The 20,169-nt window shown below is 40.6% G+C and overlaps 1 protein-coding gene across 10 annotated transcripts in view; it reads right to left on the bottom strand.

Annotated features, from left to right (window-relative positions):
• The window catches only part of RARB (retinoic acid receptor beta), a 335,559-nt gene that overhangs the window by 50,213 nt on the left and 265,177 nt on the right, over nucleotides 1-20,169 (bottom strand). For all 10 annotated transcript variants that reach the window (XM_064506168.1, XM_064506170.1, XM_064506167.1 and 7 more), the window contains one exon: nucleotides 19,066-19,214. In XM_064506168.1, the coding sequence (XP_064362238.1) occupies nucleotides 19,066-19,214 (149 nt within the window). The remainder of the gene's footprint in view (nucleotides 1-19,065; nucleotides 19,215-20,169) is intronic.

The raw sequence follows: 20,169 nt of genomic DNA on the forward strand, positions 1-20,169 counted from the left end.
GGCACCCAGAAGAGCGCACACACTTCGTTGTGTCACACATGCAGCAAGCCCCAGGCCTCTGCAACATATGCAGAAGCAGTGATTTGCACACACCTCATAGGCAAACCTACCACCTATGATTAAAAGCGGTCGTCTACCTCCAAACTGACAGCACTTGCCATCTGCAGGGCTGCATTTTTGTATGTACTCATGCTACTCAATAATAAAATCCAAATACAACCATGCTTGAGCTTATCCCCAGCAGGCGGTATCTGACAGGCTTCTACTTGACCATGATTCTCCCTTATCCCTGAAGTATTTGACTTGTTACACCACCCGGGACATGACATATTGCCCGTGGCACAATGTCATCCTGCTTATCCCATTTTACAGACTACAGCAAGGGCAGGATGGAGACTAGACAGGACACAGTCTTTACTCCAGCTCAGGTATTCACTCTTCACTCGTCTTTTGGGTTACTAGCTTCTCTGCAGCAAGGTAAAATATTGCAGAATATAGTGACGGGCAGAACTGACATTTGCCTTCAGATTAAGCAAAAAAACCACAGTTAAATCATTTCAAGGTTGGGTTCCAAACAGCAGAACAGGTATAATACACAGGTATAGCATAATGGCCTTTTTATTGCTTTTGGCCAATACATCAACCCCTTTCTTAGGGGGCTAGCCGCCTTCGTTGTACTGTGTTTATGGATCTAATGCCTTCCTGTCAGCTCCTCACAAAGGAAAGATTTAGGCAGGAGGTGAACACTGTTCAGCACTGCTTATATCCATTTTTTTCCCCTCTAGGTTCACTAAAGCAAAGTTAGAAACAGGCCTCAGTTTTCCCAAAGTGCTTTCTCATCTGTGTTCTCACAACCCTGACAGTTTCCTCAAAAAACGAAACAAAAACAAATCTTAACTTTAAGAAGTTGCCAGGAATTTCAGAGACAGAAAACCACTACTGTTTATAAATTAATCAACTTAGAGTGGCTATTGGCTCTTGTTAGAAACTAATGGCAAGCAAAGTTACTATTTGTTGTGATGCATTCACCTTGTAAGAAATAGAGTCTGCTGAGGTACTCAACATTTACATGAGTAAATTTTATGCAAATATTTTAACATCCTTTCCAAATTAACACCCTATGATGGCAGAAGAGACACCCCTGTGCCAAAAACAATTGCAAATGATTCTTTCCTGGCAATTTAAAATGCATTATGTATATAAAGAAAAAACATACTGTGAAACAAAATAATTCAGTGATGCATATTTGGTTTTGACAGCACCTACAAAGTACTTGAATTTAAACTAAAGGAAGCTACTGAAGACCTATCAAGAACAGTGACTTGCTCTAATACTCCTTTTATCTGCAACTTTTGAAATAAACATGTATCTCATGTTTTTCTTTTAGTGAAGACAAACAAAGCTTTACAGAAATCAAACTTTTGAACTAAATCTCTTTTTAAGCTGCTTTTATCAGCATCCTTTACACAAAACAGTTTGGACAAACATTTCAATTTTTAATCTCATCTCTTCTGCACGCCAAGCCATGCCCCTCCCTGGCCCACCAATCTTGTTATCTTAATGGATGACAGATAGAATATCACTCTGACCACACCACATTAGGCGCCCTCATTTACCGAGTGCAGGGAAAAAACGCTGAGTATAAATTATTCAGAAATCTATTGTATCAGCATGTGTTCTCTGAGCATTCACCACTGGCAGAGCAGGCAGATTATTCTTCACTTTTAATTGTGTTGGTATCTTATCTGCAGCACTGAAAGTAGAGAGTGATACGTGAAACCGTATGTATCAAGCAGCAAATAAAGCCAGTTTACTAGGTCTATTGCTTAAAACCAAACAACCTATTTAGTCCATGTAACTTCAACACAATGCCAAAAAAACCCACCTCATCCCACTTACCATTTACTTCTGTAGCATTTGTCTGTTGCTGTGTCAAAAATTAAAGAGCTCAGCACAGAGCAGCGTTGCTCACAGAGAATATTAAATATATCAATAGTATTTTGAACTCCATTATGTCACTGGCTGAGTACAAAGGAAGTCATTACAAATAAGCCCTCAAAATAACATTTAATGTTTAAGCTTATGAAGTCTTACAAAATTGTTTGCATAAACCACTATACCTAGATATCTGATAATCAATTCTCTCTTCTTCACTTTACATCTGATTTTGGTAAGTCACATGATTTAAAGCTAAAATTATGCATATCATGTGAAGAGAAGGATCATTTGGTCTTAACAGCTTCTTAAAAATATTTTGCTAGCATAAGGTGTGCCAAATCTTACCCACAGATGTAGCAGGCTCACAAGTTGAAAAACTGCACTGCAAGCCAGAGATAGGGTAATCAAAAGAGAAAGGCTATTGCTAGCTCAATCTGTTTAAACAGCCTGCTCAGTTCATCTAGTTCAGCTTTGATTACCCCCCAAATACAGTCAGCCACCTATGACTTCTGCAGATTTAGAGGCCATTCTTTGGTAAATTTGCAAAATAAGCTTCTAAGTGAAGTGTCTTGCCACTACATCCCTAAAAGGAACAAAGGAGTAGGAAAGACTTTTCTGCAGTAGAGTTTATCAAGTTACTGATAAACTGTGCTTTGAAGGCAAAAATAAATAACAAAAACAACAGAAAAGAAAACCCAGCCCACAGCATACCTGAGACTTCTGCCATTTATGCACTCTGAAATAGGGCCTGTGTAAATATGCACCATTTTACAGAGGAAAACTGTTCAGGATGCATAGCCTCATTTCAGTCTATTTATTTTAGCCATTTAAGTAACCCTCTACCCCCGCTAACCCTGTAAAACTTACCTGGGTAAGACAAGCAGGACCTGGGTTCTGCTCTCTCTAGAGACATCAGCAGAAACATTTAGGCTCTGATTAATGAGACCTGCACAAACCCACTTGGCTTATGTGTTTGGGGAACAACACAGGTGCGTTCATGAACAAAACACGACCTGCAGTAATTTTGTTACAGGTGGCAACAGTCAAGGAATAATCAATCTGCAGTAGGATCTGCAGTCAGGTTAGGGCAGACAGAATACAACTTTTAGTTGTTAACTAGGAATATCTGGTATAAAAGTCATTGACAACGTGCAACTCCACAAGTGCAATTGCACAGAAAGGTTTAAAAAAGATAGTAAAAAGATTCTATAAAATAGTAAAAAGATGCTATAAAATGGCTGCAGACAGAACATAAGACCCCACAAATAACAAAAGCTGCAAACGCAGCTAAGAGGAAATCAAAATGAGCGTGTTTGTAGCTGCACAGCACTTTTCCAGGATGTGTGCCCTGTCTGTCCTGCTTTAGAAATCACTTTTGGAATAAAGCTTTTGGAATAAACAAATTAACTGTCCAACATTATGGCTGGAAACCACCGTCTGCACAAAATGGAAGCAGCTACAAGAGCAAGTAGAGGAAGGCTTATTGCCAGGAAGCACAGCAATTGTGCTGCTTACGTACGCCAGGGCAGGACAGTTGGATCTTTGCAAAATACATGAATAAACACTGCTGAATGTCAACAGCTTACAGAGAACACCTAGAGCCCGTCAGCTGCAGTGCAGAAGAGGGCTTGGACACCCAGCCTCTGTGTCATTCTGTGGTGGGAAGCCGTCTGGGATTTTTTGTTGCTATTGTTATTGTCAGCAGGAAATCTTTGCTCGCCACTCACATTTCATCTCATCCAGCCATTTAGTCTGCTATAGCCTTCCAGGGCCAGAGGAAGAAAGCAAAATTGGCATGAACTTTACGAAAGCAAGCAAGTGCTACCCCAGATCTTGCACACAGGAATACAGACCTGTGGATCTAAGAGCAATCCACTAAAGGTGAAAAATAACTGTTCTCTTTTTATTATTCTTATACAAATGGAAAAGCTTGCAAGGTTTTAGGGTTTCCTCATTTCTTAAAAAGAAAAAGCCCAAGTGGACAGAGGTAGGCAGATAAAGAATTTGTCACCCCTCTCTAAGCTATCAAAGTGGGAATGCTCATCTGCAACTGCAAGAAACTCTCCAGCAAAGCCAGGGAAGGCCACACTTGATAAATCCTAATAGTTTTTAAGGTGAAGAGAGTCTTGTGGGCCTCAGAGGGAAAGGAAGAAATAATTTCAATAACAGTTTGAAGGAAATTATTCATGGGGCTACTAACGGCAATTAGCCTTTGGCCACTGGTAAGGCAGAAATGAAACCCATTTATCACGGCACCCTATACTAACACATTTTCTGATTCCACAAAGCTTGGCCTGAACTTAAAAACATGCCCCAAATAGTCAAAACTATTGATTTTTTTCTGCAAGTTTGAAGCACTGTTCTTCCTGTCAGCTGGCAGAAAGCAGCTACCGATGGAGTGATCTCCCCAACAGGAAAGGATGGAAAATGGTTGCTGTTTGCCGTGAAGTTTGTAACCTTCATTCATTCAAATGCAATCTGCAGCAACCTGCTCCAGTAAGAGTACAACAGTATCTGTAAGACCACACTCGGATTTCTCCACAGCTTCGATTTTCACTGAACTCCTGACCTTTTTAGCAAACATGTCAAAGTCTCCAGACAGAGCAGTCATCACCTTGAAACAATATGTGAGGAGAAAGAATGGTTGAGATTTTCTGCTGCTTCACTTCAGTAATTTAAACCAAGAGGAACGAGCTGGTATGCACTTCCATCTGCTTTCTTCAAATTAAAAAAAAAAAAAAGGAAATGAAATGTATACAATTAAAAAGTTACAGTCAACTTCCTTTCAGTAATGTCTATAGGATGATTTTTGGCCTGCTAGGAAACTCCAGATGGGCAATGTAATGAATATAATTTAATATGACTAACAGGAGATCAAAGAAATATTTTTCTGAGCTGCAGAGCACTGAGCTACTTCACACAGTTTAATGCAGAACACACGAATGAGTTACTGCATTTTGCTATTTTTCTTATATTTTTGTTTAAGCAAATCAATGCCCTTTAACCTAATTTGTGGAGGACCAGACCTATAACCCACTAAAACCATAAAATGTCAGTAAGATGGCAGGACGACTGGCTAGCACTTATCCAAAAGGCTGTATGTTGTTAACTGCTCGGCGTCTTCTTTTTTGTCCTCTTCTCCTCCAGTGCCTCAGGATTTATACCACCAATTAAGACAATAATGAGTGCCCCAGGTTGACCTCCCAGGAGCAAGAATTAATTAAGCGCAGTATTTCTTAGTAAAGAATGACACTTTTCCAAGCCATTTATGTAGCTGCTCTCTTGCATGGAAACACGGTGTCAGGAAAGACTCTCGGAATTATTATCGCCCACGTCTATAACTCACATTGGTTTATGCTCTTAATTCAGAAGGTCTCTTTTTTATCCATCGGGGTTGTGGGGGGATGGGGGACAATATTTCAGGGGCAATTTCACCATAGATACACACAGGATTTTTTATTTTCCATAAAGAGAGCTACAAAGAAACGGGGCTGCACACAAGCCAGTCTAACAAAGCAGTTCTCCCAGTTAAAACAAAACATCCCCTCCACACTGTACCCTGAAGCAACGTGCAGGTTTCTGCAGCGCACGGGACAAGGGAAAGAGTCATGTTAGCTATGAAACTATCATACTGCAATTACTCCTCCGAGTCTCTCAAATTAGCCTATCCATTTAGCTGCTGGCAGAGGCAGAAACATGTAAAGAGGAAAGGGCGAGCTCAAACATGAACCTATATGGGAGGCAGAAGCTATGCATACGCGCCGAGGAATTTCCCTGCGTGAGTAAGCTTTGCTTCCTCCTCCTCCTCCTTCAAACTCAACCAAGGCGACACACAAAGTTCCCGCACGCAATTGGCCCTGCAATTATTTACCAGGAAAGAGACACAGGGACTTTCATACCTTGGCAGTCAATAAAAAACCCCTTGCACTTCCCTGCCTTCTAAAATTTATAGACTAGTTCCTAGCCTACTATCAGCAACCGAATGTTTATAGCCCAACTGAAATAATAATGCAAACTATGCCACAAATATTTATATACGCCTGCAAGTGGCCTGAGTCACAACTCCCCTTGCTCTAACAGCAAGAGTCGCGCAGTTTGCGTAGAGCCGGCTCTTTTCTTCTCTCTCCCCAACGGACCCAATGTGCACAGAGCGCCCCAGCCCGCCTTGCCCACCCTGGGGTGCTGCCTGGAGCCCCTCTCGCCAGCCGCCTGGGTGCTCCCGGGACACATGGGTGCTCCCAGGGCAGGCCGCGAGCTGACCCGCGCCGTGCTGCTTCCCACGTGCGGATTCTTAAAAACTTGCCTGTTCTTACGGTCTTTATCTAACCCGAGAGGAGTTTTAAAACGCTCCCCAGTCTGCCATACACAAGAAGCTTTTGCGGAGGGATAAGGTGACGTACAAAGACAACGCAGAAACAAACCCCAAATATTCCAAAGAAATGACACATACATAAACGCTCCAAAATAAAGCAGATGTCTTGAGCATTATGCTTCCTGGTAAGCTTTTCAGGCATCCATCTGAATGGCTCATCAGCGTACGTTCATTGTCTCTCCACTTTTTTCTTTTTTTTTTTTTTTGCAAGCAGTTTTGACAACCGATCTCTAAACAAATATGTTGCATGAAATCCCTTGAAACCTGGCAAGTAATATCTTGCACCAACTACTTTATGCTGTTCAGTTAATACAGAACTACTCACTAAAATCTCTCACAGTGCAAAATTTAGCAAAACTCTGATGCCTGGAAACTAGAAAATAGAGTTAAACACCCACAAATATTGAACTCCGGCTCTCTAGTACCGGCAGTAGTCAAGGAAAATTACCTCTCCACACTGCAGCTAAAACTCATTACGGACAGCAACAGCAGAGAGATGAGTTGGAACAGCTTGGCAAAACCACCGGTTTTGTTAAAAGTGATGAAGGTGGGCCATGCCTCTCTGCCTGATTCCTGCATACAAAGTACCTGGGCACCTTACAAGACCGCTCTGTCTAATTGCATTATTACATTGTGCAGAAAATGGAATTAGCAGGTCACTGTGACTGGGCCCTGCACTGCCCCGGCTCTAGCCAACTGCATTCAAAATGATCTTTACAAAATGGAAAAACAGACTGAAAATGGTGGATTAAATGAAGTCCATGCAAGTACAAGGGGCTGTGCTTGGAGTGGCATTATTAATTACTAAGCTTCCAAAAAGTGCTAATAGGAATCATAAAGCAACACTAATCAGCGATATATATCTTGTCGTAAATCATGCTGAGATGTTGAAAAAGAAGTACAGCTTACATGACAAATATAGCCCTGTCCCCACTTTGCCGAGTTCTGGGCACGGAGCAACTTTAGAGCGATTGGACGAGCAGCAAACATGACCTTTGAGGGGAGTGTGAATGAGCTGGGGCTGATTACCCTAACAGAGGAAAAATTTAGCAAGATGTTTTCCTGTTTTCTCCCTCCTCTGCCAGACTTTAATCAATGAGCAAATTTAAACATGGAGGCTGACAAGATGATCATTCTTCCAATCTACCAAAATCACATGGAATAAGTGAGTCAGGGTAAGATCAAAGTCTTAGAATTTGGCTCCTGGGTGCCCTGCTTCACCTCTCCTGCTCACCTAAGACTGTCTTTCTTTCTTAAGAAAAAAAGAAAGTTTTCTTTTTTGTTTCTGTACAGGTAGCAGTTGCCCTGCATCACCTAGGACAGAGTCAACTGATTAAGATCATTTGCAGTAGCATCTGAGCTACACCTTGTCCCCCCGAAGGAAAAAAAAAGGGGGGGGGGGGGTTGTGCTCATTCATCTCAAAAATGGTGGGCTGCAGTGCCATCTCTGAGAGTTGCTGTTTGAACGTCCCTAGACCTGGAGTGCTGCCACTGTTCTGCACTAGCAGAAAGCACATGAGGATCACAGTGCACTTTGAAGGGAGGACCTAATAATGTACACATATTTATCATACATGCACAGAGCTCCAAAGAGCCACGTACTCAGACCTCCTCCCTACTGGGAAGATTCATCCAGGGAGCAATCAGCCCACACAGCTGGAGGAGGAGTGCACAGTAGCCCATTGGAGCGGCTGCACGGGTGCTATAAATCTCCATTTACCCTGGTAAGCGCATGCAAGGAGGTACATGGAACAGGCCACATCTGACAGTAATAGGACCCATTAAATTGTCTCTTTTGAACAGAATCTGAAATGGGTACAAACTTAACTCCATGAACAGGAATGTAATTCCTCAACCTCACTGCACACAGGCTGTTGTGGACACGGCTCATTCGCGGTGGCAGGGAGTTTGGCTGGGGGCTCCTGGCTTTCCCCCTCGTGCTGGTGGAGCTCCACGGGTGTCCGAGGCTCACCGAGGTCATGCCTCCGTTTTTCTAGCCAAGGCATCTAGAAACAATATATCTTTTCTCCCTTTTACATGAGTACTATGAGTATGATAACGTTTTTAATTGCACAGTAACTTTTTCCAATAAAATAGATAAAATGAGAAATTTTAAGTGTGGCCATGTGAAACCACAAGGAATTTTATACAGAAAAACGTGTTCTTATATCTCAGTTGTCTTCTCAACTGAGCTGTCTAAATTGCAGGGACTCCTGCATATTATCAAAGGGAAGAACAATTTATGGGTAAGGACCCTGAAGTAGCAGCAAACCAGCTGCATTAATATATCAATTAAACAATTAATATATTAATATACCAGAAAAACCAATTACAGAATTAGTCGCATGGCTTCTTTAACACAAAAAATAGTTTTTTCTAAGTAAATACTGAGCAGCATGAGAGATATCACCACTAAAAGTGTCTCCTTGCATATGGAAAGTCCATCTTAAATAAGCAGAATAATATAAAACATAAAAAAGACAGAATCTGTATGTACTTTCTACTGAACTTGAGAAACACAAAATATCCATACATAAAGCCTAGAGCAGGAGCCAGATAGAGCAAAAGATAAACATATGGGTATACTTTTAACTTGGATACTTTCTGACTTTTGAATGGCTACTTGTAACTGGAACAGGTTTTTTTACTAAGATATTTGTTTTGTTTTATGGGGCGGGGGGGAGAAAGAAGAATGTACACAATAAACAACTCGAAGAAAGAATCTGTAAAGTGAACTTTATGGGAAATACCAAATCTTGGAGAGTTGCCTGCCACTGCCTTTCCTGGTATATAGCACATGGCCGAGATTTCACGAAGAATAGCTCTGGCTCTGCAAAGCTGAACAGCCCTGGGAGCCACGCTGCAAATTCAATTGCACTCCATTTCCAGAAAAAGCTAAAGAAAATACCCCTTTAGGAAATTTCCTCAAAGGAACATTTCATTCGGGATTAGAAAGGACCTCTGTTTCCATCAGCAGGTCAGTCAATACACACAGAGAGCAAGGCAAGGTCACATTCTTAGGCCAAACAGAGTATTTCTGCAAATTGGGAAGCTGACCACTTGTGGACCGGGTGGTTGTTTACAATAACCAGAAAATAGAGATATGTATATTTCTCAAAATAAATCCAATAAGTAGCAAACAAAGAGCATCTGAATATATACTAAACATGTAAGTAAACAGAATTAGCTAATGGGTAATTCCATTTTGTACACTTATGAAAACCATTATTTTTGGATTTAGTTCTCTAAGTTGTGCCAGTCAGAAAATCTTTCAGCCCCTGTTAGAAAAACTCAAACTACAATTTAAATGCCTAAAGCAAACAGAAGAGTGACCCCAACTGTCTCACCAGCAGGCAAGTCAATGCTCAGATCCAAACGCAGCAACTATTCCATGCTCCCCCTTTACTCCAGAAGTCTCTGGAAAATGGTGCACGTTACTGGGGGGTCCAGCAAGTCACCAAATCTAAATTCAACAGCCTGATTTCTCATGTATCTTTCTCTATCAATGTCTCATTACCCAGCTTTAAAAAAGTGCCAGAGTTAGAAAAAGAAATCGGGTTCATTGCAATTTTAGAATTCTGTAATTGTTGTTCAGTAAGTAAAAACAGAATAGTATGGCATAGTGTAAAAAGCAATGTAGCTTACTACTGTTGCTAAAAAAACTCAGAATATTTCATTGCCGAGATGTTTGCTCATGGATACCCATGTTCCCTTATCTACTGAATTATCTCTACAAACAATACTTTTAAAGATATTATAAAATGATGTATTAAATATGGTGCAAAACTGCATTTTTTTCCATGGTGCAATGACTTTCGGGGTGTGCACAGGACAGACTGTACTCCACATCTATAATTAAAGGCCACATGTGGTCCTTAAACCAATGGGGAGTTGTGAAATAGATTAAAAAGATGACAAATGACTGGAACAAAAGGGGTTTTTCTCCTCTCTCCAGTGAAATGTAAAATGCAAAAGTAAAATGTGCTAGAACCTACTCTCAGGAAAATAAAAACTCACTCTAAATCAGCCATATAAAAATCATAGGGCTCCTTGAAGGGAAAGCGTAACAGACTGAATCACAGTTCACCTGCCTCTGACATCTCCTGTCAATATGTCACTACCTGATTTGCATAGACAGTGCTTTTACACATATGTATAATTTACTTAATTCTGTTAAAGTTATTGCAACGGGGTGCAGGGTACTGATCTGACGCAAACCTCAGTTCTCTCAGCCATCTGCTAATAAGCCACAACAGTTACTGGCAGGTGAAAGACAGCTGGATACGTGACAAAGGCATTTACAGGGGTTCTTTAGGACCTACGCTGGTGCAAGGAGCTGAGATTTAACCTCAGCAGTAACAGGAATATACGCATGTAAATCTGAAGTGCCTTCTATGTTTTACTGTACCTGTTCTTGGTGTAGAAATGAGTAGACACTGGCAGAAGAGGAAGATTTGGCAATTTTAGTTTAATAATAATAATGAACAAACTACAGCTATCATGGACTAGTTAGCGGAAAAAGACCCTGAAAAGATCAGCAGACATTAAGGCTACATCTATATTAGGGAATGCTCTTGGGGACTGTCATGGGCACTGCGTCGGACTGAGGTACGATGGGAAAGTCCACGTCTACATTAGTTAATGCTTCTGGCCCCTAAAACAGGCTGGCTGGATACCAGCTGACTACGGGAAATGGTCATTTCGCAGTGCCAAACCCTGCCCAGGGGCTGCTTGGTACAGCCAAAAACCTCCCGCCTATAGACCGCTGCAGCGCAGTGCCCAAAAACACGCCTGGCGAGCGTTCGACTTTGCCGTAGTTAAGAGTCCGATGCTGATCTTTCTTAAGAAAGCCTGCGTTGACCGTGTCAGGAATTTTGCACGAAAAGGGAGTGTGGGATTTAATCCAAACAGTTATATGTCGCTATTCGACAGTTCATGCGAAGGAAGAGTGTAGTTTCCAATTCCTGTTTCCACAGGACATTAGCCCTCATGCTTGCAAATAACTGGAACAGCATGGTTATAAAGTAATTTGGGATAATCTGTGCACTTTTATAGCACTGGCATCACTGCCAGAAATGAATTAAAATTATTAGTAAAAACAACTATTCTCGCAGCTTAAGGTGAAACTCTGGTCTATGATGGAGGGTAACTAGCAGGACATCAGGACGATTAGCTGCGGATATATGTGTTATACCTCCTTGGCAGACACACACACTGGCAGTCTTTGTCTCTGCTCCAGCACCCCGGCGCAGCGGAGCGGCAGGGGTGTAATCCACAGCCTGGTCTGGGGCCCAAAGCCCTGGATATCAAATTTGACATTTAAATGCACAACGCAGTTTTCATTTTTATTATCTGACATGGCCGACAATTAATTTTGTTCGTCACTTCATGTCACTCACACAACTCAGAAGTGAGATTTCATCTATTTCATCATTTCTACTTGCTCGCAGTGGAATTCCAACAAAAATATGCTATAAAAATATGAAAAAAAACAGTATTTGGGGAAAGTTTTTGCTTCTAAACAAGAAGCAAAATTAATTAAGAACTTATGGAAACACAGATAGCAGCTTTTTAAAGGAAATCTGGCTTTCCTTTTTTTGTTATTTTAAACACTGAAATATCATAGCTAGAGCATTAAAACAATCAGATCTCCCCTGCTAGCACGAAATATATAAAAATCTCCAGTTTTTCAGTACTACATTTAAAACACTTGCAACCCTTTTTGCATTTTTCTCCTTATGGCACTGTTTTCGGCAACCAAATGGCTTAAAACACTGCTACACTGCAAAGTGCTCAGAGTTTAAGATCAGCTGATATTAACAGGATACAGAAATATATCTTGAAACACATTTTTCACCTTCCTCTAAAAAACGATTGTTGATTTAGCTAAAACTAGGCACAATTTTCCATGATTTGAGAAATTTTTCATTGCTGCGCATGAATGACATCATGTATTTGTACTGCTTGCACTGTCATTTACTAATACAGCTTAAATGGAGATGAATACAGCTTGATCATTCAAGCTGATCTATATTTTACTTTTAACTGAAAGATTTTACAATTGCGTATGTGCAAACACATAGTATAACTTCTTTCCCTGATACAACTCATATGCTTCCTGTAGCTGAATATCTAAAGCTCAGAAAAAAAAATATTTTCAACTATACATTTCTTATTTTTATCCCAGTTTTAGGTGATAAAAACATGCCAGAAAAACAAAGCCAAATAAAAATAAGGAGTAGTAGTTAGCTGGTTTCATGAGGTTTTCTTTTATTTTTAACTTTTAGTGTTAGGTAACTTTGAGAAAATTCTATGTCTGGATCATTATTCCCAGTAAGGCGCATAAATATAGGCTTAAATGTAATTACATTATAGCTGGAAGCTAACATGTGCAAGAGTGTGGTTATCAAAAAGAACTGCTGCTTAAGATCCCTCTACAAAATCAGAACTACCTAAGTAAATGCAAATCTGCCCCCATATGATTTAAGAGGCATTATTAAAAGGAAAAGGTGTCTGTCCCGAAGGACACTTCTATAAAGGGAGCTCTGTTACAACAATCCCTAAACCACTTTATGCCACTGTAACATTTTTAGCAGACCGCAGCACATCTTTGTAATCACACTTTAAAGAAATCAAAAAAAAAAAAATCAAAGACAGTTCTAACTTTTAGTCAGTAGCATTTTGTAAACCAGCTGCTGATCACTTCTTGTGGATTCATGGGCTGCAGTTGGGGAGCCTCTGCCCTCCGAGTGTCCGGAGGGACGTCATGGAGACTATTAACACAGCTGTGATTTGGGCACCAAACTAAATTGCTCTTGGGGACAGGCTGCTCTGGAGGGTGACTCAGTTTAGGTGCTCCGAATCATGCAGCAGAGGAGCTCCTCTCTCCACTAACTGCAGAGAGGGCCCGGCCTTCAAAACTAGGCAACTAATTTCGGGCCTCGAGTTAAGTGGCAGGACGACCTCCCAGTGCATCTGCAAGCAAGTCAGGAAGGACTGAGAGGGGGACACCTTTTTACACATCCACATGGATCGACAAACTCGGATGAAGCAAAAACTGTTTCATTTTCTATTTCTTTTCTTCTCTCTCACATGTATATTGTATTTTTCCACAGGAGTCAGTTTACAGAATTAGGGACCCAAATTTCATGGTATATAGCAGTGTTTGTTTTCCATAGTGCTTAAAGTCTTTGCAATAAAAAAATTATTTGAGTCAGGAAGGAGTCAAACAAGTAGACATACTATTTTCATAGCGGAAGATCTCTGAAAATACGTTTAATGTGGCTATGCTTTTAATTTAATGACTCCACATTAGAGATGATTTTATAGGAAAAATCTAATGGAAGTAAAGCTATCCTTCTTTTATGATAATGCTAATATGATAAAAGCTGATCTGAGAACACTCAGTACTGAATTAGATTTATTTACATTTTTGTCCATTAGCATCAACAACAAGGAGGGAGGCAGGCACCTTGAACGTTCATACAAAACTGCCGGACCATAATAAGCCTACTCTCTTATATGCTGTACTGTCTTCTCTCCTGAGACCGCTTTAGGCATCTTTGCTAGCCACCGAATTGAAGCCAGGAACCCAGGCGGGGTTGCCAGCAGAGGAATGCCATCTTTTAAATGCCTCGAACAAGGGACAAGGCTTTAAGAGGCAGCTGAATCTGCCAGAGCACCAGCGACTCCTCCACAGCCGCACAATGATGCCATTGTGGGGAACCAGCCCCCTGCACCCGATCCCCTGGTCTGCAGGCCCGGCTACAATGACGAGCGAAGTCAGGACCAAAGGGTTGAGCTTTCTGTGATAGCCCTGTAACCACTGGGACCAGCTGGATAAATTCAAGTTGCTCACTTTGTATGGAATTTGTTTGCGTGCTATCTAGCAACGCTCAAGAAACCAGGGGAAAAAAAAAGATATTAAACATCTTTCATTGAGGTCATGAAACAAATGAGCAAATTTCAAAGTCCGCCTCGGAAATGCCATGCAGTATTCAAAATGGAAAACTTGTAAAGACGTTGACTATTGTAACTGTACTGTATTTTACACATAAAACGATGGGTTGGCTCTGGAATTTCCCTTACAAATTACAGCTGCGCTGTGAAGATCGATTTGTTTTTGAGATTCCAATATACACAAAGCCACTGACAGGCTACAATTCGTATCTGCCTTTTGCAGCATAAAATCCAGAAATAGCATAAAATCCAGAAATAAACACAAAGCTGAAGTTTTTTAAAACAACAAAAAAACCTGACTGTTGAATTTCACTGACCAAAGTGAGAAAAAGTGCAGGAGATCAACCTGCTGAAAGCCGCATATCTCTGTTACATCTCATTTGGAAAGCAAGCAGTAAGGTATCCTAAATCTGTCACCACAAATAAGATTTTGGGGCTGAACATATTAAAACAGTGAAATTAGGAAACAAGAGATAGCTTAAAATTATTTAGACAGTTCCTAAACTTTCACTGTAATTTGTAAACACATATTATGAAATACTCCAGCCCCTAAAAATCTTAAAACACCAGAATATCAAAAAGAGACACACAGCAGTCTTTCTGGTGGGAGACAGCGTTGAGGACTGTGATACTGAGTAGACAGAAGGGTCAGTTGAAAAAGTCAGGGTTAGAACAGATAAAAGGGGAAAGCGTTTGACACGGGAGGCTAGGAGCTTGTTCCCAGGTGCACAGAAGAGTAAGGCCCAAGACTGACAGCAGGGAGGAAAAGGGAAGGAAGGACTGTAGAAGAGACCAAGAGGAAAGTCCATCACCACAAGAAGACCACAGCATGAGGAAGGGTTGGACAGTGCAGGCAGCTGAGGGTAGATTCCAGGGAAAAAGGACATTGTGTGAATTACAGTTATGCAGATGAGCAACGACATTGTGGTATAAAGTCCGAAAAACAGGAAACCATGAGGTTTCATGTGGTGATGTTTCAGGAAGAGAGATGGAGAGTTCTGTCCTCACAAATCCAAGTCCAAGGCAGCAGCCAGATGAGCAAGAGGGTACACCAGGGAAAGATGGTGGGGGGAGAAGTCAGAACGGGAGGGATAACTTTGGAAATCATCCATGAGTAGGTGACAGCTGAGGAAAGAAAAAATTTCCAGTGAAGTGGTTCGCAAGCTGAACATCATGAGGCCATAATAAATGTCAACAGCTCTCCAAGGGGCTACTACTGGAATGGTCCCCGTTAAGAATATACCCTTTATTAGCAAAATATTGCCATATCCTACCCCAAGCCTTCGGCACACAGACCATTGGTCTACTGTAAAGCAGTTCAGTAGCTGATGCTTTCGAGACAGAAAACCAAAGAACAGAACCTCAGGGAATAGCAACAGGAAGTGGCTAAAGAGCCATTTAAAGAGCCATTAAATAAACAGTGAGCAAGGTAGGAGGTGAATCTGAAGAACAGCACTCTGGAAGCCAGGAAGAAGAAAGCCTGCTGAATCAAAGGCATTAACCAACCCCAAACCTCAAGGACGGAGAGCTTTCCCTTTGATTGTGCTAGAAGGAGACTGCTAATGATTGCTGTGATGGCAGTTTCACTGGGGCTCAACGTGGACAGGCAGAAGAAAAGGAAATGGAGAATCAGAAGAAAATCAAGGGAGAGCCAGCACAGAAGAACGAAAGGACCGCAGCCCTAATTAAAGAGACAAATACGATCCAAGGAGAGTTTTCTGTTTGTTTTTCCACAGAGAAATAAGACTGCCAGGAATTTGAAGGGAAAGGTAAATGAGTCAGAAAGGAGAAAGGAAAAAGACTTGAGAGAAGGTTCTCAGAGCAGAGGGAGGTGCGAAAGCAGAAGAAAAAAGGAATGAGTACAAGGTTTAAACTCACCGAACAAAGACAGCAAACTGGATGAAGAAAGAAATGGTGGAAATAACAGTGAAGAAAGAGAAAATGGCAGCAAGGTCAGATAGAGAAAAAAAACCCCAAACTCATACTTGATTAGAATGATATTATCATCAACTTTCTCATGAAAATGAGCTTTATGTAATTCAGCTACTGTGAGGTTTTCTCTCCCCATCCCAGCATCTTTTCAACATGTTGGTCACTTTCAGCGAAACTGAAGATAGCGAGAAAATACAATTCTTTGAAATTGTGTGAAAGTGTGTGTTTAGGTAACAGAGAGATATATGTGTTTTCTAACTAGAGCAAAGGCTGTAGCATGAATTCTTTGTTACTACTGTTTCCTGATTCACCAGAGAATTGGCACAAAACTACAGAGTGATAGTGAGTAGATGCCTTAAATGGATGCCTTAAATGGAACTCATACTTTCCTATAAACCAGCGTCAACCAACTGAAAGACAGAAATCCACACAAAACAAGACTTCCCCAACTGCAATACTCAATTATTTAAGCTTGAGAGACAATGGGCTGATTTTTTTTTTTTTTATGAAGAACGCTGGGCAGAAAGAGAAGCATAAAGTAAGAAAGTAAGAGTTGATAGTGGGAATGGAGGGTGAAGGAGATTTGAGTACAGGTGGGATCCTAGATACCTGGAAGTGAGGAGTATAAGCTGGCAGCTTTCTCACAGTACAGCAGCAAGAAATGAATGTGTGAAAGTAAGTGTAAAACAAAGATCAAGGGAAAGAAAAATAGACCAACAGTACAAAAGGACTAAGGAGAAAAGGGTAACATTACTTGGAGAAAATGTAGAAATTGCCAGTGCAGAGGATTCTGAAGATGGCTCTGGTGTTGTGATCACATACTGCTGTCTACTGTCATTCAGCACACCACTTCTGTTGACCTGAAAGCTCAGACAATTTTTAACAGCAAATGTATTACATGACTTTGTCCACCAAAGGGATCACTAGTTGACTCAGTGGTCTCATCATGTTCTTTGTCAGTGCCTAGTGCTCACTAAGAAAGTTGGTCCAATTAAAGGAATGGATTCCTTACATCCTAGTCAAACTTTGAACTTCTCAGTTCAAAGCCAGTCAACTAACCCAAACATGACCAGTCTCCAGCATTCAGGTTATTGCTTTGGAATCTTGCTATTTCTTATCATCTTTTTTTTTTTTTTTTAACAGCAGCTATCGCTAAGTGCTGAATTACCCCATTTTGCAAATTAGCAAATAAGTGAACATCATTTTTTTTTTGCTAAATAATGGTTAACACATAACAAGATGGATTTCTTCATGCATTTTGACAAGCGCGGCCTTGTTTTAATTATTTATGAAAATGCTTTGCAGTATGCCAATAAAAGCCTTACAGTATATTTTAGCGTATTTTTCAAAAATAATGAAGTCTGAGGAACGCATGACCTTTCTGCTGCAGTCTACAATTATGTCTGTACTTCGAATGAGTGTGCGGGCAAGCAAATGACACCATCATTTGTGTTTTAGCGTATGAGTATGATGGGATTTCCTATTTAATGAAATCATCTGTAGCATATTTCTATCATACTTCTTACTAACACACACCGATTTCAATAGTTTTGTGGCATCTAAAAGAAAAAAACAGACATAATATCCAAGCAAAACCTCAATAACAAAAAGAGATTCTAAAACAAAGGTGTGCTTAAGTAGCTACCTTCCACTACCTCAGCATCTGAAATTAGAAAACAGGGGGAACCAGACTCTAATCCTGCAGCTTCCTGTCTAGTGGCACAAACTCAGGGCTATATTTTATGAGAGTATAAAAGGCCACTAACATCAGAGAAGTTGTAAGATAAAAGGATAAAGCAAAAATGCCTAACTGTACAGTATCAGAAAAATATTGTAATATTTCATACAAATTAACCAGCAAAATACTTTTCCATTCATTTCTTCTACCAACTTTGTTTATATGGATGTAACACCTGTCATATTCTGGTCATGAATTAAGATTATCATTGTGCTAAGCAATACAGATAATTATTTTAATTTGAAAGATTAAAATCATAGATCTTTTGTTTAATTGCTGAAAACAAAATGCTGTATCAGGGTACCATAACTAACGAAGTTAACTATGAGACCAGCTGCCCTATATTATGTGTTCTTTAGAATTTTCACCATTGCCTTAGCTCTTGCACACATGCTGTTCATGGTGTATGCACCTCTAACGGTTGACATAACGCACATGACTCAGCTGACATTGCTTCTCTGATGTGTATCTCGTCTGTAGATGCATTCTCCACTTTAGAACTGCATATCGTATTACCGTATCCAATGGAGAGTCAGTTCACAGTCTGACAACCACAGTACTGGAAAGTAGCAAGCAGACATACCCTGAATGCCAACACTGTAGTCTGCCAGATTAAATTTTGTGAATACCATCCTGCTAATCTGTCCTCAAACTCCTGATTTGACTTGAGATGAGCTTGGGATTAGAGACTATGCCAAAAATTTCCAGATGATCAGATCCTTTTCCAAAATTCCACCCTATGGAGAGACATGAGGCAGCAGTACACACAAAAAGCAAGAAAATGATAATGGGAATTCTTAGGTTATACCTTATCTACAAAGAGACAATGAAGAATCTCGAAGCATTTTCACATTATGCTTTGATCTTTACATCTATGATCACATTCTCACATTAGTCAATACCTATGGAAGTCTCTGAAAGACTGACTTGGGCAGAAGTAATGAAGGGAAATAATTCCAGGCATGATAGTCATTTACATGGTTTTACCCATGCATTAGAATTAATACACATGAGCAAAGGTACAGGAGTCTTTGGAGACAATCAAGTCACACCAAACTTCACTGCTGAGCCTCTCTCTAAAATGAAATGCAGTACTATAAAAAGAAAGGGAGGTTTTGGCACTCACCTTACATCCCTCACAAGCACTGACACCATAGTGATATCCAGATGACTTGTCTTGACAGACAAAACAGGGCTTGTAAACACGAGGGGGTGGAAGTGGTGAAGGAGGGCTTGGAACTAGTTCCTCAGAACTGGTGCTCTGAGTTTCAACTGCTACAAAAGAAAAAAAGAAGTGAAAATATGATTTAGTAATTCATTAAGGAACTTTAAATAACCAATTATTTACTGCCTTAGAACTATTAAACTAGCCCATAGCTTTCTTTGTACAATAAATGTTCATTTGGCCTTCCTAGCAAAATTTAAGGGGGACTAAAGTAAAAAAAGCAATGACAAAACTACCTGTTACAGCCTCAAAAGCAAATTTCAAAGTGCCCAGAAAGCAACGTTCAGCTTTTTCGCGATCTGGCTACTCAACACCACAAAAGGCACAGGGCCTGATACTCCAGATACATAGCCTGAATCTCTTACCACGCACCAAACATGAGCAACCTTGGGCCCCGGCGCTCGTTTTAGTCTACTGAATTACATGCGACCCATGTGTGCACACTGAACGTCAGTCGTCAATGGGAACTACTGGTGGCATGTCCCCTTGCAGTCAGTATCCAGCCTTGCAGCTCAGAGAGCTCTCATACCCCTTGCCTGTGCCTTCAAAAGGTAACACTTGCAACGCGCCGTTCTGCTTATGGGAGGATGGGAAATGCATCAGCATTCATGTAAAGAGACAAATGACTGAATTGTAAGACCAGAAGTGAAAATTATCTGAACAAACCTTCATTTTTTTTAATGTGTAAAACTTGCACAACCCAGCAGCACTTCTTTATAAACTTTAGGATTTGTAATATCAGGAAACCTCTCTGAGAAAAAGCTACTTTCATACATTATGACCCCATGTCCCTTTATTGCCTTAATATTTCTGGATGACCATTTGTTTTGCACCTGCTGAAGAGGTATCTCTTTCAGGGAAAGGACAAGAAAGCTCTAAGACATGAGGTAAGACATGTGAACCAGATCTTTTTGAAACATCTGCATTAGTTTTCTGTGATACGCCGTCATCATTCTTCACATTTATTGTAGATGTGCAATACATTTTCATGTTTCACTTACTTGT

This window comes from Dromaius novaehollandiae, chromosome 2, assembly GCF_036370855.1.
Source record: "Dromaius novaehollandiae isolate bDroNov1 chromosome 2, bDroNov1.hap1, whole genome shotgun sequence".
Classification (NCBI taxonomy): domain Eukaryota; kingdom Metazoa; phylum Chordata; class Aves; order Casuariiformes; family Dromaiidae; genus Dromaius; species Dromaius novaehollandiae.